Source organism: Toxotes jaculatrix, chromosome 22 (assembly GCF_017976425.1).
Source record: "Toxotes jaculatrix isolate fToxJac2 chromosome 22, fToxJac2.pri, whole genome shotgun sequence".
Classification (NCBI taxonomy): Eukaryota; Metazoa; Chordata; class Actinopteri; family Toxotidae; genus Toxotes; species Toxotes jaculatrix.
In genome coordinates, this window is record NC_054415.1 from 8,507,244 (window position 1) to 8,526,304 (window position 19,061).

Here is a 19,061-nt window from a genome sequence, read left to right on the forward strand (position 1 = left end):
AACATTCCTGGAATTATTCAATGATATGAATATAAGAAACACTTTCTTGTCTTTTCTTAACACATCATTGAGTGTACAAAGCCCGAGAGAAACTGAACAAACTTCAAAGTCTTTTGGAAAGTTTTAGTCGTTTTTACTCTAGCCAAGTCTTTCATGAATACAGCTTCATTTAATCCGAGCCTTTACCCATGAAACAAAGTGCTGCCCACTGGGGAACGCAGCAACAAGCGGAGCAGCTTGATGTCTTTCCAGGAAAGCCCTGTTTATTCATGTTTACAGGCAGTTGCTGCATTCAAAGGGTCACTAGGAGACGTCCATCTCTGTTGTGGCTGCACTGCTGGATGCCTGTGATCCTGTGTTCGGCACTAAGCGTTCTCGACTACCAAACACCTCAGCCACTACAGGAAAACAAGATCAATAAAATATGAGCATTATTAAATAAACAACTGACTTCAACAGCACATGCACATGACACGAAATAGATTTGACAGCTTGCAATCAACAAATGAAAATGGAATAAAGCGATGATGTTTCTCGCATAAATTAAGTTTTTAAGAAGAAAGAGACTTGGTTTAGTGTCAACTGTACCTGCTGCAACGTCACTTATATCCCAAACTCTCAAACCATCCTTCTGCCCCCCAAAGGAGTAGACGAAGGGCAGATCAGGGCAACATGAAGCACAGAACAGCACTCCCTGTTTACAGGTGGGGAGGTACATTTTTATAACACCTTTGTCAAACACAATCGTCATGACTTTGACAGGGTAAAGTAGCTCAACAACAGACTGCAAACACGCAGTGACAGGGGTGAGAAAATCTGAGATCTACATGCTGAACACATGCACTCTTACCATTTTCATATCCCGTGAATGCACCAGATTGGGTTTGTTACCCAAAATGTCCCAAATTTTAACATGTTTGTCAGATGATGATGTGACCAGGCATCCTTTAATCTGGCTGCTCAGGTCCAAACCTGCAGAAATGTTGAGGTGTTTAGATCTGATTTTTCCAGACCATCAAGTTAACCTATAACCAGAACACAGCATTTTATAGGAGCAGGTTTATTTGGGACTTGACACTGGCAGTTTCTCCATCCTTCTATCCATTCTGTTTCTATGCCTGCTTATTCATGTTTATACCCACAAATTTACCCACAATCCTCCATGGACTAGCAATGTCAAACTATGCTCTCATCTTTGCTACAGCTTCACCAATTCCTCACAGTGCAGAGGAACAGGTGCAAAAGCATCTGTGGTGTCAGATTTATGATATATTGCACTAATTTGCAAAGCAAATCTGAACATTGATAATGCAGGAATTTTCCTCTTTGATCATCATACACACACACACACACACACACAAACACACACACACACACACTTGAACCTACCTGACACTTCTTCATCATGTGCCCTCAGTGTGAAAACAGGTTTATCTGAGCGTGCATCCAGACAGTAGACAAAACCATCTTCTGTGCTGGCCTGAAACACAAACACACCCTCAAATTAACCACTGAGCTGGTGACAGAAATAACAGAGAGATGGAGAAACAAGGCTTATTGCCCAATGAGCAGTGACGCACCAGCTGGATTCATAATTGCTATTTTTGGCATAATTGCTATTTACAACCATTAGGACCTGGTTTTAAAAAGAATGTGTCTGGCAAGAGGCTTTCAGTGTGTTTTTGTATTATTATTATTCTTCCTGCACCGATGAAAAATAAAAACACTCTGCATAGAATATCTGTAGTGTGTGGTCTTTGAAATACTGGCTTTAAAATCCAGCAGGAGAATTTCGAGGACCTACCAGGAAGTTACAGGGTGAAAAGTGGTTCCAGACCAGGCGCTCCACCTGACCACTAAACCTCCAAGTCCGATAGCTGTTGTCTGGACTCCTGCAGTCGTACAGGACGGCTGTCCTGAAAAGGAAAAAGGTTAGTCGTATTAGTTAATTTTAATGTAAAGCTCTGTTTACAATGTGAACTGTTTATTTCCTTTCACCTCATCCTATAAACTAATGACAACACTAGATGATGCTCACTTGTCATATGATCCAGATATCAGAGTCTGTGCCTCAAATGGGTGGAATGATAACGTCTGAACCTGAAAGATAAAAGATTTTGTTTTCTAGAAGTTGAAGTTGCAAATTCTAGAGCTGTAATATCCAACAGCCACAGTGCATTACATTTAGCATCATTCTTTATTTTTCTTTTAAATTAAATACCTTATCAGTGTGTCTGCGAAGAGTTGTGGCTGGTTTGCCTTGAGACAGATCCCACAAGATAACAGTCTCATCTGCTGATGCACTGGCCAACACATTCCTGAGTAAAAGAATTTTATTTGATTTGCATATACACTGTGTATGCATACATAATTACGGTACAGAAACATCATATATACAAAATCCCAAATAGAGTCTGTACTGTGAATGCTCACAGGCCTCAGAGTACTGACCTGACGAGTTTGTTCCAGGACAAATCCAGCACTGCGTCCGTGTGCCCCTCGACAGGCTCTGCTGCTGCCCCCTGGTATCACCAAGAACAGACAGTAATGTGTTGATGATATCTAACAGAGCAGGAAATAATGTCGGCGAGCAGCTCAAGGATGTCTACTAAAGGCTCCAGTACGGTCTGTCAGAGATGCTTGACAGATGGTTAAAGACTTTTACCAGACCACACACTCACACCAAACAGGTGCTTTATACCATTATGTGACAGTGCTGAACAGGCTTTTACCTTCTTGCTCTTCTTTTTCTTCTTTGAGGCCTTTTTGCTGCCCAGGGAGAAGACAGGTTCTAAACAGTCCACCACATCTAGGTCCCACACGTCTATCTGAGGAGTCATGTTGCCCACAGCGGCGTAGTTGGCTATGGTAAGGACACACAGAGCAGATTTCTTTTTTTAATTTAACTTCTATTTAATCAGGAAATCTCTTGCGATTACATCTTTTACAAGAGAAATCTATCCAAAAGTTTCAGATCAGGACTGTGCACAAGAGGTGGACATTCATCGGTGAAAAGCACATTTTCAACACTGACTCAAGGTTTTCTTACCTGATCCCTCTCCAGGGTTTGGGTCAAAGTTTAGCCACTCCACACACAGTGGGTAAGCTGGCAGCAGAATATCATGATGAACATACATGGAGTCCTCCTCTGAGTTATAAACTGTAAAGTAAGCAATCAAGCTATTAAGTATATATATTTAATAATTCTGTAATATAAAAAGTTTGCAATATATTTGGGAAAGGAAGTCATAGTTAATACACTTTAATTTCTTATATTTACACTAACACGTTTTATGCATTTAACTTACATTCTAAGACAGCAGCTAAAAAAAGGATGATATTTTCCTGTGTTGGAAGAATATTAACTGTCATGTCACATATGAAGATATTTACCATATATCTCCAAGTTGCAGCAGTCTTTCTCTGCCCTGCCTGCCAGGATGAGATTGTCACCGGGTTTGATTTGGAAGTCTTCTCGCTCATACTGGTCCTAGAGGAAAGAAAAAAAAAAAGAAAAAAACACTATGCAAGATAAATCTTATTTACACAGATGAGTTGAACAACTGTTTTTTTTTCTAAGTTGAATAAAGTAGGAAATTTAGCACCATTTATCCTGACTTTTCCACAGGTTTAATGATATCTGCATGGGATGGCACGTGAAGTGGGACAGGGAACTCACTGTGTCTTTGAGGGTGATGTAAGGATCCTCCTCATTAGAGCTGAACACTGTGAGCCCAGCCAGACTGTCGCCGAGATTAGCAGTGGCTAAATTAAACAGAGACAAACAGTGGATACCAGATCACAATGAACAGGACACTCAGCCAAGGACAGTAAATACCAGAGATTACACATACTGTACACAAACACTCCACTCACCTGAATCTTCTTCATCATATTTATCCAGGCCGTACTCTGCCAGATCATCATCTTCCTCCTTTCCCTCTTCATTCTCGTCCTTTGGAACTTCAGCAGCATCAGCTGTAAAGTTACTAGGATTCAGTTCTGGACCCATACCCTCATCATCCTCTTCTTCCTCCTCAGCTGCAAGAGTCCTGATTTAGAAGAGAAGATTAAAAGAACATTCTCTCACCTTCAGCTATGCAGAGAGAACAGTAACATTTCACATAGAGCTGCAACTAACAATTATTTTCATAATCAATTAATTTGCACACCATACTCTCAATTTATTGTTTGGTCTATATAATATAAAATAGTGAGAAATGCCTGTTACGATTTCCCATAGTCCAGCATCTTCAGATGGCTCGTTTTGTCTGAGCATTAGTCCCAAACCCATATATTTGTATATGACAATCATCAATCGATTGATCAACTACTCATCATTATAGCTCTATTTTCACGTTCACCGGCAGAGTTTAAGCCTCTGGCATTTCAATATACTGTCAATAACATGAAAAGTTTTTTGTTTTTTTAAATCATACCCCAACTCTTCCTTTGCTTCAGTAATGATGCGTTGAAGCTCCTCTTTGCTCAGCTCAACCTGAAGTGGAATTAAAAAAAGTGTCTCAAACAAGCTCATGTGTCTCTGATCAGATGCAAGAGACAGAGATGAAGTATTACAAACTACACACCCCACTAAAATTTAACAAGTTTAATAAAAGCGTAAACTTAAACTCAAAGACAAAAGTTCATGATTTTTCATGAAATGCCTCACATTATATTACACAACAGTTTTTGAGTTGACAGTATGAAGTGAAACATTATCCGTAACTAGAAATGTAAGTTAAACCCAAACGCCTATATACTGTGGTGATATAAATCCATAAAACAACACAGTGTAGCTGCCATGTTGACACATTAATCGCCGGCTAACGTTAGCTCGCCCGACATGTTACTTACTTTGTCCGGCGTTTCCTTGGCAACGCCTCGCTTCACCCACCCGACACAAGTAATCTGGGAGCTCATACTGGAGAAACGCTGCGATTTTTTCAGACAAATACAACACAATCTGCAAGTAACCGTCCACTCTGCCTCACCTCAGGCACGCACACAGTGGGCGTACATGTGATTTAAAATGGGCCCTGTGTCGCATCTAAATGACGTCAAGAGAGCGTTGAAAAACCTGCCTGATCACAAATGTTGTGTCGCTATGAAAGTGTAAAACGAAAAAAAAATCATCGGCTGTTCATGAGGGGGGAAAAAAACTAAACAAAACAATAACTCAATAAAACTTAAGTCAATTTTCTGTCAAAGCAGACAGCAGCCTCCTTGCTGAACCTACCGAAGAACTGGTTTAGCCTGTGATGGTACCACTCCACACCTCCCTTGATCTGTTCAGTTGGAGTTTGATCCTGTGGTTCTTCTCTCACTTGTCCTGTGTCTGTAGTTCAGCAGAGATGTGATGTCCTTGGCTTTATTAAAATTAATATTTTAATGTAGGCCTATCATTCAGAAGAGAATGGTTTTATTTATATTCGCCTCTTCAACAATTACAAAAGCTATTCTGGCAGCAAGCACATTCCAGTGGATTCCAGATAACATCAGACTGGTCTCAAAACACTCAGAACATAAAAAATGTATCTTTTAATCTGATGTCTCTGCTGGAATCAAAGTGGAAATATCTGAGTTATGCTCTTCCATCACATACCAACTGAATCTGAAGTCTCTGGACAGGAAAATATGTCAAGATAAGAATGCTAGAAAAAAAATGGAGTTCAGATAAGAAGATTAGAAGCAAAGTGTTCTGCAAAGAAAGGCAGCTGTACCTTAAACAGCAAATTTATCCTGTGATCTAAGCTATTACCATTTCCTATGGAAGTGATAAGAGTAAACAAATATTAAAGTACTTGCTTTTTTTCTCTTTCCACATAATCAGACCTGTGACAGTGGTATTTGAAAAAGGACCTTGAAACCAGATGTTTCTGAGGGTTGCAATAACTTTAGCTACAAGAACTGCAACTGTAGCTCAGTCAACCTAAAGTGGAACAAAAAGCTGCTTAAACAGTATTTTAAAGCTCTAATCAGATATAATTACATTAAATTATAATTAAATAAATAAGAGAATGGAGGAATGTTTTTAATCTTTAGTTTTTAAAGACTGTAAAGTAAGAATACAGAAACATGAGAACCCCTTTATTATAAAACAATTTAATGGCACTGTAAAAAACAAAGAAAACAACAGAGATATGAGATTGTCAGATACTTCTGGTATGTGATACTGTTTACATACATGGTGGTCATAGTACCATTGTTGAAATCACAAGTCGAGGCAATAATACAGCAGAGGTATTTGTCTAAGATACCAACAATGACACAGGAGAAGATAAATCCACGATATAGGCAATAAATTGCTGCATTGCCCATATCACAGGATATGACATGCAGTCAAAATGTTGTGCAACACAGTGGTCATGGCACAGGACTGGAACTCAAAAAAGTGCAAAACAGAACAGTAGATGTGATTACATGCATAAAGAGAGAGACAGACTATACTCACATCATCTGCTAAACCACTTCACATGGCTGTGATCATTTCATTTAAACAAAAATACAGGCTAAACTGAACAGCATTAGGAGTAAAGATGAAACTATCCTTGTGTACCAGTAAACTTGTATTCATCAAACCTTTAACATGTCATCTGCTTTTTGTTTTGATTTGTCAAATAGGTTTGACCTCCTGAATCAACTGAACTGAAAGTGAAAAGTTTCTAAAGCTTACAAAGAATGTGTCTAAGGCACATTTAATCAAAAGTTGCAGTCAATGTCTTTTTTGACAGCATGTGTATTACAACTTTGGTACCATTGTGAGCTCTTTAAATTTAGTAACAGAGGAGGAAGTAAATAAAAAACACTTCATTATAAACATTGCATTTAAAAGTTTACCCTATTTTGTATATAATAATAGTGATATTTTAGAACAGTATTTAACTAAAACAATCACCAAGCAGTGGCACTTACCCAGCAGCGGATTGTCTGTGTGAAAGCTTTGAGCCCCCGACCTGCTGCTCAATGGACGGAGTGAGACACAAACAGTGCCAGTGCTACGGGCTGATAATTTTATCTGGTCATAAAACTGAAAGACACTTTGGGGTAAAAATATACATTAAAAAACTCAAAGTTATGGTCTAAAACTAGTAAGTGGGCATTGAATTGAGATTGTTTTGTGTTTTTCCAGGTTTAATCTATCAAATGTTTTATGTTAATGTTTGAGTTCTAGTGCCTAAAAGCTAAATAGATGATTTGTTAGCTTGTTATCAGACTCCCAAATCAGAGTCATTAAGCGCCAATGCATTGATAAGTGCAAAAAGTTGCTGTGTCAGTTGTTTCTCTTACCCCTTGTTTCTGCACTAGCGCTGTCAGCTGTCATTTAAGGATGAAGAGTAGACAACAGTGGTTTCTCCTTTATTTGTCCAACAGCCTCTTAGGAACTTCAGATGTCTTCTGTCTCACTGGTTGCTTTTCCATAATGAAAGTCCATAACTTGTTTTGGGTTTTAATGTTGTCACTGGTTCACAACGTGCTGGTCAGTTTTCAAACAGCCAAGGGTAGGTGCTGGGTAGTCACGTCAAAAATCAAGCTCCAGCTCCTCCTTTGCCCCTGTCAGCTCTGTGTGAGTCTCCTCGTCGTATGGTTTCAAACGTTTGGTCACCAGCTTGAGGCTGGTCTCATGGAGGATAACCTGAGTCAAGTACTTCTCTCGTTTGATCTGCTCTTTGACAGCGTACGGGACGTCTGGGATCACGTAGGACAGGATGAACTTGGTAAAGTAAATAATGTGCTGTGTGGGGAAAAAAAGAACAGGACATTTCCTTTAATTTATATATATTTTTTTTAAATAATATTTTTTAGGTGTCAGGGAGATTTCCTGTTATGTTTTTACCCACCTCTACAACAATTATAAAAGCCATTTTTGCTGCAATCACATGCCAGTAGTAGACATTGTGCTCATACTGTCTGGGGTGCCCCGGAGGATACCGAAAATCTCGATACCTAAAAAAAGAAAAGTTGTAAGAGCTTCCTTCAGAGAACAAACATGACAAAACATTTACATTGTAAACAACAGGTTTAAAATGAAGTGGAATCAGGTGAGTATCATTTGATGTATATAAAAAGACTTTTTAAAACACATTTTTCAAATTGAGGATGATTAGTGAAAACTCAGACTCTGTATTCTCTTTACAAACCAACCAGGAAAAACCGAATACAGCACACACTGATGGGTAGAGTCTTTGTACCTGCAGGTGGTGACTGTGCTGTTTCCTAGAGCAGGCGTGCTAGAGTTGGAGAAATCGTTGACGTTGAACACAGACAGCGAGCTGTTGATATAGCCCTCCATGGTGTTACTGGAGTAATCTCCATATGGATACACAGAGAAAGACCAGTAGTAAACCAGTCGTGGAATCATGTCCGATGTAAACGCAATGATCATGGCCTGTTGAAACACCAGAACAATGAATAAATGTAGTGAAAGCAGAAAATTTTACTGTCACAATCAGTCAATGTAATTTTTAGTTTCTGGCATGAGACGCAAAACCAATCATACAAAACTAAAGGCAGGTAGGTACACCTGTTCTCTCTAATACACACTGTGAAGCCCTGCTACTGATCCTTTTTCGATCAGTTTTGTAAAGCTAAATTGGATAAACTAATAACCAAATGTAAACAGTAACTTACATTTGTTGCAACAGCCAAGATGGCGATGCCCTGAAGAATGGGCTGCCAGGCACCTATATCCTGGGCCTTCTCTGGCAAGATGCGGCGAAACTGAGTGGTGATTTTCCAAGCATCAACCCGAATCTCAAACAGATTGTTGACCAGAGCCAGGACCGGAGCCAGAGGGAAGGAAGCCACGAACAAGGTCACAAAGCCAAACTGGATGACTGAGAGAAACAAGATACATATAAAAATCTGGTAAATACCTATTTTCATAATTGGTTGCTAGAGGTAAAAATATTTAGTATTGTCTGATCAAAAAGCATTCAGGGATGAAAAGTAATGTCACTCAAGCACTGAAATTTGCAATGGACCTTCCATTTCAAACATTATTTATTTATATAACAATATTATCAAGCAGTATTTTAATATTTAAATCAAACATGAGGTCAAATATCTCAACCATTATCCATATTACTTTCCTCTTACCCATTTCTAGATATTCATAGAACAGTCCTAGTTTTGAAACAGGCTGGAGCTGGTAGTCCTGCTCCCAGCGAGGAATCACCTTCTCGGAGGCCACACGGGTGCAGTAGCGGGAAATCAAATTCTTCACCCACCTGTGGAGAGGTGGACAAGTTCATACAACCGTTACTCGGTGTGACAGTGGAGTGTTGGCCTTGACACCTGCTGTAAGCAAAAATATGGTTTTAGATTCTGACTCCTTACGGTAGCAAGACCTCTTGGATGTTGTTCCAGATGGCTTTTCCACCCATGATGATAGAGAGCTGAGTTGTCAGCTCAAACAGACAACCACCAGGATCACACTGCAGGAACAAGATGCAGACTAAGAGTCAAGAGTAACAACTGAGTAAGGTAGGCATGTAGCAGCCAGATGGACAAACAGTACCTCCTCATTACGGTATTTTCCCAACAGATAAACAGGCTGCCCAGGATAGCTAACCACTTTCCCTTTGAAAAAGGCGATGTAGAAACAGGAGGAGTAATAGTTGACAAACTGAAAGAGGAACATCTTCAGGGTTAAGCTGTTCTCATAGTCCGTCTTGGTCCGTGGAAGTTCTGTTAGAGTGACAGATAAGAAAGGGTGTTGGCATTAAACCACATTTGAGTAGGGAAAGAGCTGAACTACAATACAAACTTACCAAAGTCAGTGATCCAAATGGCGACGCGTTCATAGAGGATATTGAGGATCATAATTACAACAAAGCTGATGAGGGAAGCTGTGACAGAAGTGGCCATTTGAGGTGTCACATACTCCTTTATTGGCTCCAGCTTCTGACTTCTGAGTCTAGTTGAGAAGGTAAAAAAGACAGCCAGGCGGTAGACAGTGACGGCCACAATGGATGCCAGGATCAACATAATCTAAAGGACAAAGAACAGTTGTACAGATTAATACACATTGTGTTTTGAAATTGAAAAATAATGCTTCATTTCATGGATCAATCTTTGAATAACAGGCAAACAGAGGCTATTGGGAAAAAAATGGATTGAAATAGAAATAATTTTTATTTACGTTACCCAGAATAGGACTGTCCCAATTCCTATCGACACCCGAACACATCGTCCACAGGTTGTATAGGGCACTTTTTCTTTTACCTGAATCACAAACAAACACTATAAAATACTGGGCTTTAACAACAACATGGGATGACTTTAACTTATTATGTGACTACAGTTTCTCCAAGTTTGAACAAAACCATATTCTTAAACCATTTTTATATTTTTGGTTGGTTAAGTTCTATGATCACAAAACCTGTGTGTGGGTGTGATTTACCCCTGTGACCGGATTTTTCCTCTCATGGATACACTTGGCCTCGTACTCCGGGCGAGGTGGCTCTTCCTGCTCGAGAAATTCCACAGTGTCCCACTCGTACTCCAGCTCTGCCTGGTAACGCTTCCAAAACTCCAGGAACAAAGTTACTACACCCAAGACATGACAAGGAGCAGGAAAAAACAAAAAGGGCAGTAATGAGAAGGAAGGAAACTACACTGTGTTCACAGTATTGTCTGCATCCTCCTCCATATTCACTGGTACTGTAGACTATTTTAAGAAATACTGTTTTGCCTTTAATACTCACAAAGACGACAAAGGTTTTTTAAATTATAAATACAGCTTGCCTACATGTGCTCTGTGGGAATGTTTTGAAAAGATGAAAATGTTGAACTTATATAAACTTACCCCAGACTGACATGAAAACCGAAAACACCAGGGTTCCAAAGTTATCGAATATACAAAGTTTCTAAAAAAAAAAAAAACAAAGGAGAAAGAAAAGAAATATTGTCAGAGTTCTACATAACTGATATGCAAATCAGTTCAAAACCCAAACTATCGCTGTGCCACAACAGCCACACGCATTTCAATATGTAAATTCTGTAACTGTATCATGTACTCATGCAGTAAGAACTGTCTTTATCACATGTGAGGAGTTTTGTTGTACTTCACTGCAACATATAATGGCACAAAGGTAAAATCCCTTTACTACAATATGATAAATACTGTCTTTAGAAGCCCTTTTCTCACAAAATCTGACATTTCTGAAGGATACAAATAGAATTTTTTTTTTCCTTTTAGGACATTTATAGACACGTTTTTCAGAATTAGCTCATGCTGAAATAAAATACCACTCACTTTTGAAGACTCACAAGTGCTGTTTAACCTCCAGTAATTGCAGAACTTGTCACACTGTGGACACATCACAATTTTTCCTCCAATGTTAGGGTCGCACACCTCTTTGCTGCAGAACAAAGATAGTGAACTCTGAAGCATTTGTAAAGAAACTTGTTCAGTTGTGCATGGTTGTGATTATTTTGACAAGAAGAAAATCTTCAATCAAGGTCCACTTGCTATCTATTCTGAAGTTTTCAACCACATCTCAGGAGAAATGTACCTCCAGGTGCTGGTTTCTTGAGTCTTGTATCCATAAATGAAGCAACCCAGTCCCACAACAGCAGCCAGAGCGAGCATGAGTGTGTAGAAACCCAACCAGGCAAAGTAAATGCCAATCTTCTCCCCATAATACTTCCTGTGGAAAAAGAAAAAAACTGTTGTTTTTTAAATGATAACTACTGAGGCTCTACTGAACTGAACACCATGAAAGAGTAATTCCCGGCATTCTTCAGCACTCCTTTGTGAAGAGAACATAAAGCCTTGCACTCACCTTATTAGGTCGAGTGGCTGCATCTTGTAGAAGCTTTTGGGATGAGCCCATTCTTGATAGAGCAGAAATCTCTCGTTGGGGCAGCCTGCTTCTGTGGACCTGACGTTGAACCTGCACTGTTACAGCCAACAGAAGACATAACTCAAACAAAGGAACTGTGCATAAGTATACTATATGCGTATTACAGTATATATCATATACACTAAAACTACTGTCACTAAAACACAAATGGTACGCATTTAGCTACACAAAAAGTAGAAAACAGCAGTACTTACGTCATGGAGGGGATAGGCAGCTTTGTACACTCCACTGTCCAGCAGTTTGGTGATGCCAAACTTCTTTATATTTCCTCTTACATCATAGGGGGCACGGCTCAGGATGTAATATGCCTGGGAAAAGAAAAAGAACTTCACATGTTTATTGTCAAAACCTACAAAGATCCTTCGACCAAGGTCATTCCCAAAAATGTGACAACTTGCCATCCTGCTTCTCATGGACGGAGTGAAGAAGACATCCCTGTCCTTTATGTAGAAGTACTCCACACGGTCTTTCTCAAAGGGGGCAGTGAAGAACTCGGTCTCCTTGCTGATCAGCTCCTCGTTGGGGTAGAAGTGCTTGGTGATGCAGGAGAGGAAGCGCCATGGGGAGGGGCGGGAGGACAGGTCATTGGGCTGGATAGGGAGCTTGATGTGCAGGACCTCGGCGTAGGTGCACAGCACCTCCCATGGCATGTGGACCTTGACGAACATTAGTTTGTCATCTACCACCTGCAGAGCACAAAGTTTAGTTGAAGTAAGAGAGACAGGAAGAGAATCAACACCTTGAAAATACTTAATGAGAGCAATCCACGTACAGATTGTGTGGCCTCCAGCTCCATTCCCATCTTCATCAAGCTGGCCTCAAAGTACTCTCGCCGTCTCTACAGAGAGGAATTACAGAAAAGCCATTCAGTGAGTTTCATTGTTTTAATGCTCACCCTTCCTCTCTGGCTATTGTGACTCAATTTCTGAACCGGATTGACTGTAGTTGCAGCATCTGCACGACTTATTGTACTGTATGTGCCAAGGTAACAGAGTAAATAATGTGTGTGCCAAGGGTAATCATCTGAATTTCCACAGAAGTGTTTCAGGACAGCACAACTAAGCCTAAGACTTATTTCTATTGTTGTCTGCTAATGTAAACAATTTGCCTATTTACACATTACACATTTACCTTTATGTGATCAAATTTCATCAATATTGTTGTTTTGAGATTACCTTGAAGCTCACATTAGAGTTAACTGTTCATTTATTTGGACATTTTCCATTTCCATTCCCACAGAATTGCCATTATTTACACTGTACATAAGCCGCAAGAATGAAAATACTGTCATCAAGTCTGAACAGGTTCATGTAGGTGGTATATCACAACTGAATCCAGGATCCACTTTGAACTGCTACTACAGCATTCCCAAAGCCAAACAGCATGTTACAGAGCATGGAATGTTAAAAACAAAAAATAACAAACAGAAAAAGTAGCTCATCACATCAGGTAACATTAAGTAAATCATCAAATGTTCTCATTTCAACTGCTTTTAAACTTTCTGATAAGCTGACATCAATATTGCCCAAGAGAATTCAGCCTTTCTGAGTGAATGCAAGCTGTGTATCACCTGTATACATTTTCACATAACCTCATCATGTCAACAGCATTCTAACAAATACCCTCGAGGAACTGTTGACAAAGGAAACGTAAGTACCTTTGCTGTTTGTTGGAGCCAGATCAGTTTTCATGACACACAAGAAATACCATAAGGGCACAGAAGTTCAGGCTAACATAATAGAATGTTTTAAAGCAAATTGAGCATCATCAGCTAACAATTCAGCCACCCCTACCTGAACTGAACCACACCCTTCCAGGAATCAGAGCAGAAAAAGGTTTTGCAACTCCTGTTTGACACCAGTTTGGCTTCACAGAAAGACAAAGTCAGGGGCGTGCCTGGTAGAGACTGCTGCACTCCTCATCCTTCTCTGGATTTAGTTTGGTTTGCAATGATTACAAATGAGTAATTGCCTCAGTCTCAGTGGTGAAGTGGTGAAGAAGCTCATGATCTCTGACCTGCAGCAGCTCTACTGGCCAACTTTTAAAACTTTACATATCATCTTGTCTGCCGACACCCATGAAGTCCGTTCGCTGCTTTTACCATTTAAGAGTTTATGATTTTGGCCTTCATCGCAGTCTCTACCTCAGAACCATCTGAGGGATCCGGTTGCAACACTGCAGGTAACTAAGGTCTGTAGATCAACAGTATTTCCAAAGCATAATATTACAAATCCCCCACTGTAAACCTATTGTGAAAGACGTGGGTAGCAACAAACAACACACCTGGGTATGTCAGCTAATGTCTCAATGCCCTTTGTTTGTGCATGTCAATGCCTGCACAGATACCTGAAATTTAGATTTATGATGTGTTAAAACAGGTGGAATGTGAAGTATTTATGACATTTATGACAGAGCAGTAGCACCAAATTATCTTATCAGATTTCTGGGATGAGAAAATTTGGCAAAACAAAAAAAAAACTGGAAGCAGCTCAAGCTTAGAGAAGGAGACTCATGACCAGACTGATCTGATTTGAGTGAAAGAGTAATGCTTCTCATTTCCGCATCTTCCCTCTGAACAGCAGCTGTACTGGACACGTCATAGTTAAAATATGTGTTGAAAGAATGTGAAGTACAGGAGAAAGGCACTATAAAAACAACTGTTACATTTCATGGATAACTTAAGGTTCAGGTAATTTTTAAGTCTGTCAGCACTGTGCTAAACATACACTATAACAAATATTTTATTTAATGTCATGAACTACAATCCAGGTGCAAATAAAAACTCCCTTCACAAATAGGAAAGAGTCAATACAGTTTGTATGTGTAATAAAACAGACTATGCGTATTGTACTTGACCATACATTTACTTAGAGGTAGTCACGAATATCTACAGTACATGTATGACTTTATGATTTTAAAATGTAAAAATAATTTAAAATATAATTTCCATCATTAAGGCAAATGATTTCCCATCAACTCTTACTTTAAAAACTCTACATTTAAGATTCAGTATCTAATTATGATTGTTGTTATTTTGTCATTTATTTGCATTTCAGTGCTCCTGCTGTTTAGGGATTTGGGACTTGGATCATGGAATCTCACCATCCCTGGTTGGAGTCCAGCTATGGACCTTTACTTCCCCACCAGTCTCTCCCCACATTTCCTATAATCTCTGTGCTGCACAACTTCTAATTAACAAATCGGATTGAACCAACCAGCTCAAAGACATTTAAAAATGAAAGACCTACCTTGCGTCGCTGGAACGTGTGCCTCTTCTCAAACTCCTTCTTATCCTCATCTTCATAAACCAGGATGAAATCGATCCGCCTCACACCATCATTGAAGAATAAGGAGTCGGGTTTGTTGTTAAACTCTGCCTGAGGACAGAAACAAGGCTCATGAGGTAAATATGCAGCCTGAAACTCGTACACCTCGTCCTCCATAATGTCATACATGTTGAATGGAGAGAGGACAGAGAGGCCAGTGTGCGGAAGGTCTGTGCAGAGATACTGTTAAATACCGACCTTGACCAGCCTATTTAAGCTGTGGTGTGGGCCATGAAGGAGAAATGGGAAGAGTCAACAAACAATATGACACCCGCCCTTCGTCTTTCTCCCTCTCTCTCTCTCTCTCTCTCTCTCTCTCTCTCTCTCTCCCTCCACAATCAGACTTGTGACACCACTAAGTATTAATAAAATCCTTGCAAGCATGTGTAACTACATAATTGATGATTTTATATCATAGACTGTTTTGTGTAGTGATTTGACAACTGTGTCTCTAGGTGCAATAACCTTGATGTCTGATTTCTGTTAGCTAAACATTTCTTCCTCAGAAAGAAAAGGCATATACGGTATATATGTACTTGGTATTTGTGAGATACAACTGATTTTTGTAACATTATTGTGTTAACTCACCTGTTGTGTTTTGGTTATTCTGGTTCCTTCTTTAATGCTATGATATGTTGGTAAAAACTCCTCAGGATAAACTGTGGGAAAAGAAACAGAGGAAACACATTAATGGGAAAATAGGCATAATAATAATCAAAGAATTATTAGGTTGACATTATCATCTTGTTAACAAAGATACACTGAAATTGAAGATATTGAAATTTGGTGCAGACACTAATGTTCCCATCAGGATGAATTATAAGAATATTTGAACTATCTATATAGTGCCATCATCAGGTCAATTTTTTTTATTTGTCCAATAATAATTTGCTTTATGACCAAATATCTGTAAAATTAATTACTCCTTCCTTCAGTGTCAAGTGCTTTGTATTTGTGCTGAATAGCAAAGGTTAGCATGGCTGTGACCTTCCTGGTTCTTTCCCTTCTGTACTTCATGCAGCTACGTTCTCAGCTGAAAGCTGGCCAGGATAATATAAACATCATAACTTGCTCACTGAAGCAGTGCAGACTGGTTCTCATTCCCAAACCAGCCACTTCTCCTGTAACAAGCCTGTTTCCCTAAAAGTCATGCTGTTCTGGCTGCTTTCTTACTGCTTGCAGACAACTGCACACTCACCACAATGTTATATTATTTTCCTTGGGGGGAAAAAAAAGAAAAGAAAAGAAATAGGCCACTGCCTACTGCAGTGTGGTCAACACTCTTATCACCACAGCGTTTCCCCAAAAACTCATAAAAAAAATCTGCATTGAGTATTTATACCACTCACCACATCAGCCTTAAACCAACCAAATAAATGAGGCTTTGTTTTCAGACTTAATTGTATCACAAGAGCAAAACAGATGGCACATCACCTAATATGGGAAGTCCTGTCATATTTCCATTTAAAGTGGAACACTATGAGCCCACTAACTGAAGACAGATGTTGTTTTCAAAACACTAGCCATAGAAACACCCTGGGAAACTTAACTGGGAAATCACTGCTCATCAAACAAGATTTTCCTTTTGCAAACTCTAGTACCAGCAAAACGGTTCACCCTCTTGTTGTACTAGAAAGTCAACGAGCCAGTAACAAAAGAACTGCTAATCCTTAATGACTGTGCCTTAGGGTATTCTCATTTTGATATACGGTAGTATAATTGTTAACTATCTAGAGTCTTTATTCACCTTTTTACATTGACATATAGTAGGCCTAAATCCTCACGGTAAACTGTATCATTGCTGTAACATGCCGTAGTTCCCAGATTTTTAATATCTACTGTTACCATTCTGACTGAGTCATGAAACCCAAGGGAAACACTATTGCGAAACCTCCAAGATGTACAGTGAGTCAGTTTGATTCTTTTGAAAAGCATGCCGTGTCTAACCCCAAATTCTGCCAGCACAAAGAAAATGGCTTTCCTGCCAAAACCCAACCAGTTGGCCTTTCACTTCCTCTCAAGAGTACGTCCTCCACAACAAGACACAATAATAAAAACAGAAACAACTGTGCTTAACTGGATTCTTTCAATTTTTTCACAGCATGAAGGTGCATGATAACAACACAGGACTTTTCATTTGAACTCAGGGCTAACATTTAAACAAAGTTTAATGCAAAACCATTTCCAAGTGTTCTTCCTACCATCTGACAGGAAATACTTTTCTGAGTCAAACACTGGGGCACTTTATGACATTCAGTAGGAGTCCAGTATAATGTCTTTCCCAGGAACAGGCCTTTTACATATACTGATAACTACTAATGGTAATCCAAAGAACCACTTATTGTAAGTGAGCTGTGAGTGGGGAAGAAAAAAAGCAATGCAGCCTCAGACAGTATGTCACTATGGACAAGACAGACACAAAGGAACTAACAGATTGACCAACTCACAGCTGTACAGACACTGCAACATACTGTGCTGTATGTGAAGATGCCCACCACTGTCTGTTTTCACTTGCACTTAAGAAGACAGGCTGGAGTGTATTCTATTCAGCTGTTAAGTAGTGGCTTCAGTTTGTAGTGTGAAGAATGTAAGACATGCAAGAAACAAAAGAGTGTGGAGTGACACAATCACTTCTCCCTGCCAACAGCTACAATACAGCTGTGAAATAAACAGGAATGTTATGTGTTTTGCTGTATTTGTTCAACTGGAGGTGAAATAATATCTGTAATCTATGTTCTTTTCATGCTGTGAATATGGCGGTGTGGGTTTGTGCCCTGATAAAAATGTGCGCACCACACTCCCATACACGCAGCTTTTGATCATTTATATCTACTAAATCTACCCTCATGTTTCGTGATAGCAGAAATGGGCAAACAATATTGTATTTGCGGTTAGTGGGGAAGTCACAAACCATTCATTTCAAGTAGATCTCTTAACATTAGAAAAAATAGGAAATGAAAAGCAAAAGCTGTCGCTAGGCGGGAAAATGGTGCATGTCACTGTTATACTGAATGATTAGAACCAGTGTATCAACATTTAGACTGCATTTTAATGTTGCAGCGGGTTAAGCAGAAGTCAGTTGTGATTATTTAATGTATTGTTTGGTAGTTTAATGTGAGTGCAACATACTTAATAAAATAACCATGTGTTTGTTGCATAGAAAATCAAAATACTCAAGTAAAGTTTCTCAGAATTTAAAAGTTACACCCCCTTAAAGCATCACTATGTAAACTGAGAACAAACTATAGATTAGTGATGAATGAGTAGGTGGTAACAGTCCCAGAGATGAGTGTGTCCGTGTATTTCAAGTATTAGAGGGACAATAAAATCCATAGTGGCCATGATGGCACACAAAACACACACATAACCACCCAAATGTCTAACGAGGAACAAAGTATGTCTCTCACCAACTTCTTCGTTTATCATGTCCAGTTCAGCATCACCCTCCATCTCCTCTGTTTCGGAAACGGAGTCCATCTCGAGAATGTCGTTTGCGCTCATAGTCCTTCTTCAAGTCACATCACCGAAGGCAAAAACTTTAAAATCTTACCACCAACAGGCAGTAGGTCTATATTACAGCGGTTTTTGACGAGCAGTCCCGTCCTCAGCGCATTCTTGCTTATTTTCTCAACACAGAATTACCCACATGAAGTTTCTTTCAGGTTGTGACTTGAGAGAAACAAACGGGTGGGGCCGTAGGCGGAGACGGAGGACGGTGTTGATGTTGTGCAGCCACATTTTGCACATCGCGCTACGCCCACGTTACCCACTCAAAAAGTTAGCTGAGAGATGAACGTGAACGCAACTGCCATCCAGACACACTTTATTAGGAACACCTGTACACCTGCTTATTCGGTTATACAAC

General features: G+C 39.5%; 2 protein-coding genes across 2 annotated transcripts; both read right to left on the reverse strand.

Annotated features, from left to right (window-relative positions):
• Positions 1-266: 266 nt before the first annotated feature.
• pwp1 (PWP1 homolog, endonuclein) lies at positions 267-5,045 on the reverse strand. Its single transcript, XM_041029908.1, has 15 exons — positions 4,858-5,045; positions 4,440-4,498; positions 3,877-4,052; positions 3,680-3,765; positions 3,394-3,490; positions 3,050-3,160; positions 2,733-2,863; positions 2,452-2,522; positions 2,222-2,318; positions 2,039-2,100; positions 1,805-1,916; positions 1,390-1,480; positions 851-972; positions 589-694; positions 267-398 (listed from the first exon to the last, which is right to left on the reverse strand). Exons 1-15 carry the CDS (start codon positions 4,921-4,923, stop codon positions 304-306), a joined length of 1,482 nt encoding a protein of 493 aa, XP_040885842.1. The 5' UTR covers positions 4,924-5,045; the 3' UTR covers positions 267-303.
• A 1,041-nt stretch (positions 5,046-6,086) lies between these two features.
• On the reverse strand, positions 6,087-18,880 carry ano6 (anoctamin 6). Its single transcript, XM_041029907.1, has 20 exons — positions 18,604-18,880; positions 15,785-15,855; positions 15,119-15,247; positions 12,643-12,708; positions 12,269-12,556; positions 12,065-12,178; positions 11,790-11,905; positions 11,520-11,654; positions 11,261-11,366; positions 10,811-10,871; positions 10,406-10,551; positions 10,150-10,227; positions 9,774-9,993; positions 9,521-9,690; positions 9,340-9,437; positions 9,100-9,230; positions 8,632-8,837; positions 8,193-8,389; positions 7,842-7,947; positions 6,087-7,735 (listed from the first exon to the last, which is right to left on the reverse strand). The coding sequence occupies exons 1-20, from the start codon at positions 18,695-18,697 to the stop codon at positions 7,523-7,525; spliced, it is 2,745 nt and encodes a 914-aa protein (XP_040885841.1). The 5' UTR covers positions 18,698-18,880; the 3' UTR covers positions 6,087-7,522.
• Positions 18,881-19,061: the final 181 nt, after the last annotated feature.

Coding starts and splice junctions, on each gene's coding strand:
- pwp1 (XM_041029908.1), bottom strand. CDS start 4,923: ATGAGCTCCCAGATTACTTGTGTCGGGTGGGTGAAGCGAGGCGTTGCC. Junction 2,523..2,732: donor AGAAAAAGAAGAGCAAGAAG/GTAAAAGCCTGT, acceptor TGGTGATACCAG/GGGGCAGCAGCAGAGCCTGT. Junction 1,917..2,038: donor ATATCTGGATCATATGACAA/GTGAGCATCATC, acceptor TTTCCTTTTCAG/GACAGCCGTCCTGTACGACT.
- ano6 (XM_041029907.1), bottom strand. CDS start 18,697: ATGAGCGCAAACGACATTCTCGAGATGGACTCCGTTTCCGAAACAGAG. Junction 15,856..18,603: donor CATGATAAACGAAGAAGTTG/GTGAGAGACATA, acceptor CTTTTCCCACAG/TTTATCCTGAGGAGTTTTTA. Junction 12,557..12,642: donor AGCTGGAGGCCACACAATCT/GTACGTGGATTG, acceptor TGTGCTCTGCAG/GTGGTAGATGACAAACTAAT.